The sequence below is a fragment of the Pholis gunnellus genome, assembly GCF_910591455.1.
Source record: "Pholis gunnellus genome assembly, chromosome: 15".
Classification (NCBI taxonomy): Eukaryota; Metazoa; Chordata; class Actinopteri; order Perciformes; family Pholidae; genus Pholis; species Pholis gunnellus.
Window position 1 is genome coordinate 746,650 of NC_136542.1, and position 11,091 is coordinate 757,740.

The 11,091-nt window shown below is 40.0% G+C and overlaps 1 protein-coding gene across 1 annotated transcript; it reads left to right on the forward strand.

Annotated features, from left to right (window-relative positions):
* Positions 1 to 311: 311 nt before the first annotated feature.
* On the forward strand, positions 312 to 1,625 carry foxg1a (forkhead box G1a; the record flags this gene model as incomplete). Its single annotated transcript, XM_079175150.1, has 1 exon — positions 312 to 1,625. One exon carries the CDS (start codon positions 312 to 314, stop codon positions 1,623 to 1,625), a length of 1,314 nt encoding a protein of 437 aa, XP_079031276.1.
* Positions 1,626 to 11,091: the final 9,466 nt, after the last annotated feature.

The window sequence follows — 11,091 nt, forward strand, 5'->3', positions numbered from 1 at the left end:
TTGGCTGAGGACTGGAAAGGTCCAACCAATGTTTTTGACTCGCTTTAGTGGCTGCGGCTCCTTAATTAATTGCAGCTATCTGTCTCCTATCGATGTGTGTGTACATGTGTGTTGTGTGTGTGTGTGTTGTGTTTCCTCTTTCCTCCCCAAACCGAACATGAAATAGTTTGTTGGGCTATACTTTCTTTCTTCCTGTCGTTCCCCCCTTCCTTCCTCCCCGTCCTGGTTCGCGGGCGCAGACCGGACAGATTGAGACCCAGCTGTGTTCGTCGCTTCTGCTCGTTGCCATTTTCCCCCCTCATTGCCCGGTGATGTTGGATATGGGAGAGCGCAAAGAGGTGAAAATGATTCCCAAATCATCGTTCAGTATAAACAGTTTGGTGCCGGAGGCCGTGCAAAGCGACAACAACAACCACCAGAACCAGCACCAGCACCACCAGAACCACCACCTCCACCACATCCACCGGCCCGGCGGCGGCGGCGGCGGCGCGGACGAAGCCGAGCAGAAGGCTCCTCTCCCGGCCGCGCAGCAGGACGGCAAAGCGGATCCTAAAAGTGACTCCTCGAGCCAGGAGAGCTGCCCGGACGAGAAGGAGAAGTCGGAGGAGAAGAAGGAGGGGAAGGACGGGGACGCCGGAGGGAAAGACGGCGAGAAGAAGAGCGGCAAGTACGAAAAGCCTCCGTTCAGCTACAACGCGCTCATCATGATGGCGATCCGGCAGAGTCCGGAGAAGAGGCTCACCCTGAACGGCATCTACGAGTTCATCATGAAGAACTTCCCGTACTACCGGGAGAACAAGCAGGGCTGGCAGAACTCCATCCGGCACAACCTCAGCCTGAACAAGTGCTTCGTCAAGGTGCCGCGGCACTACGACGACCCGGGCAAAGGGAACTACTGGATGCTGGACCCGAGCAGCGACGACGTGTTCATCGGCGGCACCACCGGGAAGCTGCGGCGGCGCTCCACCACGTCCCGGGCCAAGCTGGCCTTTAAGCGGGGCGCGCGGCTGACCTCCGGGCTGACCTTTATGGACCGCGCCGGATCCCTGTACTGGCCCATGTCCCCCTTTCTGTCCCTGCACCACCCGCGGGCCGGCAGCGCCCTGGGCTACAACGGGACCTCCTCGGGCTACCCGGGTCACCCCATGTCCTACAGCACCATGCTCACACAGAACATGAGCAACAGCCACTCGTCGTTCCCGTCCTCCAACGGGCTCAGCATGGACCGGCTGGTCGGCGGGGATCTCCCCTACGCGACGCACCACCTGACGGCAGCGGCCCTGGCGGCCTCTGCGGTGCCCTGCGGCCTCTCCGTGCCTTGCTCCGGGGCCACGTACTCCCTCAACCCGTGCTCGGTCAACCTGCTGGCCGGGCAGACCAGTTACTTTTTCCCCCACGTGCCGCACCCGTCCATGACCGCGCAGTCCGGTGTCGGCTCCTTGCAGGCCGCCCGGGCTTCGGCCTCCAATTCCCCGCAGGCTCCGTCCTCCTCGCTGCAGTGTGACTCTCTGAGGCCGACTCTGTCCGGCTCTCTGCCGGCCTTCTCCTCGGGACTCTCCGGAGGTTTGTCTGACTATTTTACGCATCAAACTCAGGGTCCGACCTCCAACCCGCTGATCCACTAACACCCTCACCCTCCACCCATCCATGAAAACCCGTAAAATGACTGGAACTGTAAGTTGGAACATTTTACACTGAACATTTACATTGTAAAAAACAATTACAAAATTATTATAAACTACCTATAGAAAAAAAGAGGAGAAACAAAAAAGAGCAGCAGAGAAACTCACAGACAGCAGCGCTGACGTTTCCAGGTATTTTTTAATATTAATATTATTATTATTATCTCTTCTTCTCCTGCAGGTTGACTTTCTGTGTACATACCGTCTGTTCCTATACGTGTCGGGTTTGTCTGTATTAAAGTGTCAGCGACGTGCAATGTGACCTGAGCTAAAAAACCGAGAGGATGCTGGGAGGCTGTTTCTGTTCTTGTTGTCGGAGGCTTTACTTTTCATAGAATGTGTATTTCAAATAGTTTCATCTAATTTTGAGATAAAAAAAAGGTTAAAATAATATTAATATTAATATTTCTAGCAGGTTTTGTGGCCGCATGTTTGCAGTATTATCAGGTCTCGTGCGGGCCAGAAGAATGATTTGATTGGACTCATTTTAATTAAACACATTGTTTTTGTTGCGCTCCCGCCGTCACGGTGCGGCGGCGCTCCTCAGTTTGAACTCTTCATGTACGTTTAGAGACCAAAGACTCTGTTGTAGTAGAACTCACGCGTTTAAACGCGCTTCATGAAGCAGTGAGAGGAGAATGTGTGCTGCGGCCTTAAACGCTTCTCCTTCTTATTGTAGATGAAACACTGAAGCGCGTTAGAAAACTGCGTGAATTTAACATGAATTCTGTTTTGAACGTTTTGTTGGATATTTTCCGCGGTGCAGCCTGTCACGTGCTTCTGACTGTAAACGTGATCGCCGCTAACAACGACCTTCACCTCTTCTTCTTCTTCTTCTTCTTCTTCTTCTTCTTCTTTTATTTCTGTGATTAGTAAAAGAGAGAGAAAATGTCTATTTGTAATTAGAATTTTTTGGGGTTTTCCTTCTTTTCCAAAAGGAAGAACAATGTAAAGAAGCCCGAAGAAGAAGCGCCTCATTATCTAATACTTGGAATGATTGTCCTTTATTGTCGTCTCTAAAAACAATTTTTCATGGTTGTGATACTATTGTGGTCTTATTCTTATTCCCGTGTTTGTCGCTTACAGAAGTTAAAAAAAGAGAAAAAAATGTTTTAATCATAAAAAATACAAATAAAAGAATAGGTTACATTCATAACTAACGCAGATGCTTTTGTCTTCTTTCACTCCTGCCGTCCGTGTTGTCTGTTTTTATCACCAGGTACTTGAACACAACACACACCTACAGTTAGTTAGTTTTTAAAATCTTTATTTTGAAGTTTAATTTATTATTATTTCTGGATTGAAGCTTAAATCGTGTGTGTCGTGAACGCGCGCTTTAAACCACCAGACACAGAACCGTTTGTGTTTTGGGTTCTTTTGCTTGTTGTTGTTGTTTACGCACGCGCGCTGGTGGAAAAATGCGCAGCAGCTTTTTGTGCGCACAGATTTACGCGTTTGGATGAAAAAAGATGCACGAGACTGAGAGACATCCGGTCCTCTGTGCAGGGGAAGCTGCGGCCCGCGGCTCTGTGCGGGGTTTCCTGTGCGGGACTCCCGCAGACTGGCGTCACCTTTAACAGCTGATTTGGTTTCAGAGGTTTAAAATCTCGTCAACTGAAATTCTGTAAACTTGGAGAAAACTGGACACTTTTGTTTACGTGATGTGTTTTTATTTCACCTCCGGCTTGTGTGTGTGTGTGTGTGTGTGTGTGTGTGTGTGTGTGTGTGTGTGTGTGTGTGTGTGTGTGTGTGTGTGTGTGTGTGTGTCTTCTTCACTTTAAATGTCGCTGCTCTGTGTTTCCTCGTTTGAATTATCAGATCAAACTCATAAACATTTGTCATAAAAAGCAGATTTTTGTTCCTCCGGTAGAGGTCTGCAGGCGGGTCTGGTTTAGAGGAGGGTCTGGTTTAGAGGCGGATCTGGTTTAGAGGTGGATCTGGATCTGGTTCTGGTCCTGGTTTGGATCTGGTTCTGGGTGTCGCTCCGGTGTTCCGGTGTTCCCGTGATGTTTGTTGGTTCCTTAAAGATGAACCATGTTTGTAGACTTCCTGTTTGAGGATCAGCTGTTCGGGTTGTTGTCGGCTCCTTTGATCTCTGCGTGTTTTCTTAGATTTTTCAGCTTAAAACTAAACTTCATTCTTTCAAACATGCAGATTGTTGTTCTGCATTAATCTTCATGTCTTCATTCTATAAATGAGAATCTTTTATTTGATCTTCTCGGTTCATTTGAGGTGTGTTGCCTCATTAACTTTTCTCTCGTTTGTTTTACAGATTATTATTATTATGATTATTGCTTCCTTAAATCTGCTTCTTCATCTAGTTCTGAAGAAAGTCACATTTAAATCAGCTTTTATTTTTTATTCTTTCTGTTCTCAGGTTTGTTTTCTGCACATTTAAAGTGAAAAAAATATAAATACTATATATACAATAAATACTATAGATATATATATAGTATTTATTGTATATAAATAAATATATATATATATATATAGTATTTATTGTATATAAATAAATAAATATATATATATATATAGTATTTATATTTATTTTACACATTGAAACATAAAAAGAATCGGGTTAAATGAACCCTTTTAAACTTGCAGCTTTAAAGAAACATTTATTAAAATCCGATGTGCAGACAGACGCTGCTCCTCTTCCTCGTCCTCTTCCTCTTCCTCACCTGAGGTCCTGTTTCGGGGTGACTGACCACATAACGACCACGTGCTGCTGTTTGAAGCTGAAGGTTTCTGTTGGTTTAGTTTGAATTAAAGCTCGTTATTCATTTGTTTGAGTCAGTCTGGAGGTCAAAGGTCAAACCTGCTGCTAACAAATGTTTTTCATTATTTTACAACAACTTCACTATTTTTGAATATTTTACATTTTACAGAAAATCTCTTAGATATACAAAATAAGAGTTTTCTTCCATGAAAATATTTCATTTGAATGTTTTTGGCATCAAATTACAACTAATGTTGAACTTCAGCTTTTCAAAGTTTGAAATTCATGCAGTTCAATATTGAACATTTTGTGGCAAATAAGGAAATATTTAGTGATTCACGTTCATCGTCTGCTCTTTTCTGTTTTTGTTAATTCTATTTGAAAGTATCTTTAAAACCGAAACCAGGTTTTCAGAGTCCAACAATGATCTAAATCCACAAACAGACTCTTAAAACTCCAAAAGCTGAAATGTAATGAAAATATCTCATGATATTGATATTTCATGAAGATGGCTGAATGCTGAATGTTGGCTTCTGTTTCAGGCCTGAAAATCACATTTTAACCACCAAAATGAGTCACAAGCAGTTTTGAGGTTCTGACGTTTTAAATCCAGTTTCCACCATGAAAACGGCACCAAAGTAAGAAATTAATATCTCTCAGCGTTATTGTTCAGTTTTCCTTTAAATCCAGTTTTAAAAACTCGTAAACAATTTTGAGAATTTTTTTGACACCAAACTACATTTTTTAACTGAGTCTTCGTCGTAAGTAACTGACAATCATAAATGTTTAGATATCAACTTTCAAAAAAACCCAAAACCAGGTTTCTATTGGAGACCTTTATTGGCCCTTATGTCTGAAAATAAGGAAAAAAAAAGAAACACTTTCAATTTCAATTTATTTTTTTTGGCACCAACCTAAAAAATAAAACCAGCTGCATGTTTAACATAATAAACATATTAATATCCGACTCTTCCAGACTCTAGAGCTCCTATCAGCTGATCTCAGGCCGGCCTCGCTCTGATTTTCTCTCTCAGGTTGTTTGTTGTCGGCTGTTCTGAGATCAGCCCCCCAAACAACAAAGACAGACTTTCAGCAGCAATTTGTTCATTTCCTAAAAGAGGGCTGCGAGTTAAACGAGTCCGACTGTAACGCAAGAACCCCCCCCCCAACAATGGAGCTGCCGGGGAACCCAATCTCTGTGGCCCTGATGCTATCTGCCCCGTGTTAAATGGGGTGACCAGCAGTCAAAAGACAAAAGAAGCAACAGAAGGACGGGGGGAGATACTCTTTCTTTTCTGCAACACAAAATATTTCTGATGTTTTTTATTCTGCTGTTAGAGCTGCAAGAAGGAAAATACAGAAGAAAGTTTTAGTTTTGCAGAAATAAAAAGTCCTTAAATTTCTCTTAAATTCCAGTCTAAAGCAGCTGGAGTTCATTCAGAAGCTTCTTCGTCACGTTTAAGATTCGTGATTCGTGTATTTAAAGGTGCTGCGTGTTCCATCCGGTGACATCTAGTGGTGACGCTGCAGATTGCAACGAACTGAAACATCTCGTGTGTCAGACGTTGAACGTCTCTCTCTAGAGTGTTTGGTTTGTCCCTTCTGGGCTTCGGTAGGAAGATGGCGGCCGTTTCTGCCAATAGATCCCCCTAAATGTTAGAGCCTTTAAAGACGCATATACAAGGTTTTAATGTGCGACCAAAATGTAAAATTCAATCATGAAACTTACTTAAAAATATTTGTTTTGGTCAATAAACGTCTCTTGAAGCCACAACTAAAGCAGCTTCAGACAGACTTCAGTGATGAGTTTCTATTTGGAGCAAAACATCATTATTTGGGTTTTCTGCCACAAATTTGTAACTTGAGATTGTGGAGGTTTTCCTACTGAAGTCCAGTCACATGTGATGATTTCCGTTCGTTTCACGCATTCAGTCTTTTCAAAATAAACTTCTGTCTCCTCAGGAAACAACTCAGTTAGGTTCAGTATAAGATCAGAGTTTAGGTAAAAATAACCACTGAAGTGCAGAAGTTACGTGACAAATAAATCCACATTGACACAAATTTGAGAAGAAAATGATGGCACCAAATTGGTAAATTGTAAAAAGCCGGCATGAAGTGAGACTGCTCTTTGGAAAATAATCTGCTGAAGTGCTTCTGAGAAATGTTTCTATAGCAGCAGAGTTTCAGGAGTTTTATTGTGAAGTTTTAAAGCCTTTACAAAAACCATGTGTCCCGTGTGAAGCCAAAATGAAAACTTGCTTTTACCATGATGTAATTCTACTGAGGGTACACTACGCTGTTACACTACGCTGTTACACTACGCTGTTACACTACGCTGTTACACTACGCTGTTACACTACCCTATTACACTACGCTGTTACACTACGCTGTTACACTACCCTGTTACACTACGCTGTTACACTACCCTGTTACACTACCCTGTTACACTACGCTGTTACACTACCCTGTTACACTACCCTGTTACACTACGCTGTTACACTACCCTGTTACACTACGCTGTTACACTACCCTGTTACACTACCCTGTTACACTACGCTGTTACACTACCCTGTTACACTACGCTGTTACACTACCCTGTTACACTACCCTGTTACACTACCCTGTTACACTACGCTGTTACACTACCCTGTTACACTACGCTGTTACACTACGCTGTTACACTATGCTGTTACACTATGCTGTTACACTACCCTGTTACACTACGCTGTTACACTACCCTGTTACACTACGCTGTTACACTACCCTGTTACACTACCCTGTTACACTACGCTGTTGTTACGTCAGGTTGCGTTATGTTGTTACGTTAGTTAAGTTGTTACATCGTGACGTGATGTTGTACGTTACGTTGTGGCGTTGTTACGTTGTGGCGTTGTTACGTTGTGGCGTTGTTACGTTGTGGCGTTGTTACGTTGTTACATTAGGTTGTGGCATTGTTACGTTGTTGCGTTAGGTTGTTAGGTTGTTACGTTGTTATGTTCGGTTAAGTTGTTGTGTTAAGTTGTTACGTTACATTATATTTAATTTTTTCCATTATGTTATTTTTTTCAAATGCAAACAATGATCTTTTTTGTAACAAAAACACCTCTTTGTTCCTTTTAAATCACATATAACAATCCAAAATTACAAAATCAATTTCATCTTATTTCTACATCGACTTTAAATCCAGAAATAGAACTAAAACTGAACAAAAACAATCTGTTTGACGTATTTGATCTCAGATAATTGTCTGAAATGTGTCAAAAGTCAAATGTGGGATTGAAGACGAGAAGGATTCACGAGGAGGAGAAACGTTTTACTGGTGATAAATCCATCTCTCTCTCTCTCTCTCTATATGTTATATATTAATATATATGTTATATAATGGAGAAAATTATTACTGTTTATGATTTAGAGCTACTGTTGTGTCAACATTGTAATTGTGTCATAGTTTAAAGCTGCAACTTGTGATTATTTTCACCTGTTGATTCGTCAAATCTCTCATCTAGTCGGTTTGAAACCTGAAAGAATTCAGTTTATGGATAAAAACAGAAAGTCTGAGTAAATGATGATAGAAATGTATTTAATTCAAAGCTTATGATTTAACTAAAGTGGAGGTTTAATAACCAACAAGATGGGAGACCACCAGGGGCCTCAGACCACCGGGGGCCTCAGACCACCAGGGGCCCCACAAGCTCCACATTCACTGTCTCATATGAACCTCTGAGCAAGGCATTAAACACAAGAGACCTCTGATCTGGATGTTTAGAAAAACGCCTGTGACCAACAGTGAAAAGAACGAACTTTAAAAATGTTGAAGTAAAAGATTTAATTTATAATAATAATAATAATGATATTTAATAATTTAAACGTCTTGTTGAAATGATTTGAGGTTTGTTTCTTATTGGAAGATGATTCGTATCGTTTCATTTATTTATTGTGTTTATTTACACAGATTAATAATCACAATATTTTCTATATTCTCAAATAATTTCAAGACAATAACCATTTCTCTTTATGAGTGAGGATAAAACAAGATGAACACATGAAACATAATAAATAAATATGTGTGAATGAGTAAAAACTGAGAACACAAGTTCAACAAATCTAAAAGTTTAATAATGAATCAAATATTGAATCAGCATAAATAAGCAGCAGCTCATTCATTCATTTCGTTCATAATTCTAGTAAATCATCTTTAAAACCGGAAATAAAATCTGGACGTGAAACACGTGAATAATGATGTCACGTCTTTATTTTGAAGAAATCAAAACTGTATTAATAATTATGAACGAAAACAGAAATAAACATATTTTCGGGAATAAATTATTCTTACAAATATTGGTAAATATAGATTTGAATTGTTATTCTGTGAAACTTAAAATCCGTTTTTTATATATTATACTGTGTTTTATAGTTAAATCGCATCGCGCGCTGTGTTTGGTGTTTTCTGGTTTTTTTAACTTGTGACGTGTGACTCGAACACCACGTGACCACGTGTTGCTCACACCTGCACTCAGAGGGGGGGTGACGTGGACGTGAAGCACGTGGTCTTCATATGAATTCAGTCGTTATTTTATTTTATGATTTTTTAAATCACAGCTGTGAAGCCTCGCGCAGCCTCGTAGTTCTGATGTTTCACTCAAAGCGGAAATACAAATCTTTAATCCTTACCAAAATAAAAGTCTTTCCCTCCTTCACAGCTGCGGAAGTTTTATTCTCTTTTATTTTATTTTATCGTCAGAAAACAGCTGAGATGAAACGACTCGCGCGGATCCCGCGGAGCTTCGCTCCGTTACCGGAGAGGAGCTCCGGTTTCTTCCCGTCAGACACCAAAGCTCACCGGATATACAGCCTGTCTGTAATAACTCATATTTAATGATTTATGATGATGATGCAGCTGTTTCATTGTTTGTTGGCTCAGCTTCTCTCTCTGCACCAACAGACAGAAGTCTCCTTATAATAAATATACAAACTTTAAATATACAATAACACAAGTCAAAAAGGTTCAGAATGTATTTTTATCTATTTATCTATTTATAGGTTAAATTTGCTTTCCAATATAACAACAAAATAAATAATATAGTTTGTTTTATTACAGAAACACAAACATTTTTTCACCAACGTTTGTAAAAACAAATAAATAATTAAATGAAATTAAAACAATAAAAAATATATTTATTTTTTACTTTCAGTTATTACATATTTAAATATGATTAATATTACAAACTCCGTGTGTGTGTGTGTGTGTGTGTGTGTGTGTGTGTGAGATCAGCGTACTGATATCGTCACATCGCTCAGGTGATCAGGAGCTGGTTTTAATCGCTGTAGTTCACACATTAATAAAGATATTAATATATTAATAATGATGTTATTACTAGTCAGGAGGAGCAGAGTTCCTCTCAACATCACTAAATTATTACACATTATTTATTATCTGTGTTCATTAGAATAAACTGACGAGTGACGTTTTAACTCACTTTAATAATCGAGGAATTAAACCTTCATCAACATTAAAACACACGCTGTACTTTATCCTGACTCAAAAACTCACTGTGGATTCATCCGCCGCTGAAAGTAGTCCCTAACACATGCTCTGTTTCCTCCTGTTTGTTGGATAGAAACGACAGACATCAAACCGTATTAAAGTTAGTTTCATTCGGTCACACATCGTCTTCTTCTTGTTGAATTATGATGATTATTTCTTTCCTTCTGTTTTTGTGTTGATCTTGTTTCTGTATTAACGAGCAGAACTGAGAGTCCTGAACCAGTCGTACTGGACTCTTCAGAGCAATAAAATATCAAGTTTACAAAATGCATGAATACCTGTCCAGTATATTTAAAATGTGTGTTTGTTAAAACTGAAGTCAATCGTAAGGAAAAGAAGACTTGTGACTTCATACCTGTTGGTTTTCCACCTGTAGTGATAAATATCGACTTTAAATGAATGATTGTCTGAGAAACAGAACTTCTCCTTTAAACCACATTAACACAAGTCTCCAACATGTTTACACTTTATTTGACTTTATATGCATCATTTTCTAACTTTTCTGCAAAATCAAAAGCATAAATACGAGCTTCTTTATTTGAAGTTTAATATTTAACCAACTGAGATGAGAAACTACACGATGTGTTCAAGGGACACAGAAGTGTAGTTCAAATATATTTATACTGTGTTGGAAAAATGCCAAGTGGTCTCCAGGTAATGCGGGATTGAGACCACCGGACTAAAAGCTTATAGCAGATTAAGTTGCATTCTGGGAAGTATAGGATCAAGTGTCTCCACACTTAAAGTCACTTTAATCCTTTTCATGCAAGTTCTGCAACTTTACAGAGAAGTGTTTCACTGAAATCAGGGTTCCAACTGTCACAATGTGCAACACGGATACAAGTACTCTACTGTTAGTACTTGTACTGCAGTACTCACTGTGGAGCACTGTGACAGTATAATTACTACACAGTAAAAATACTCTGTAACAGTAAAAGTACTGAACATACTCTGTGCTAGTAAAAGTACTGACACCACACAATAACAATACTCTGTAACAGTAAAAGTATTAATACCACACAATAACAATACTCTGTAACAGTAAAAGTATTAATACCACACAATAACAATACTCTGTAACAGTAAAAGTATTAATACCACACAATAACAATACTCTGTAACAGTAAAAGTATTAATACCACAGT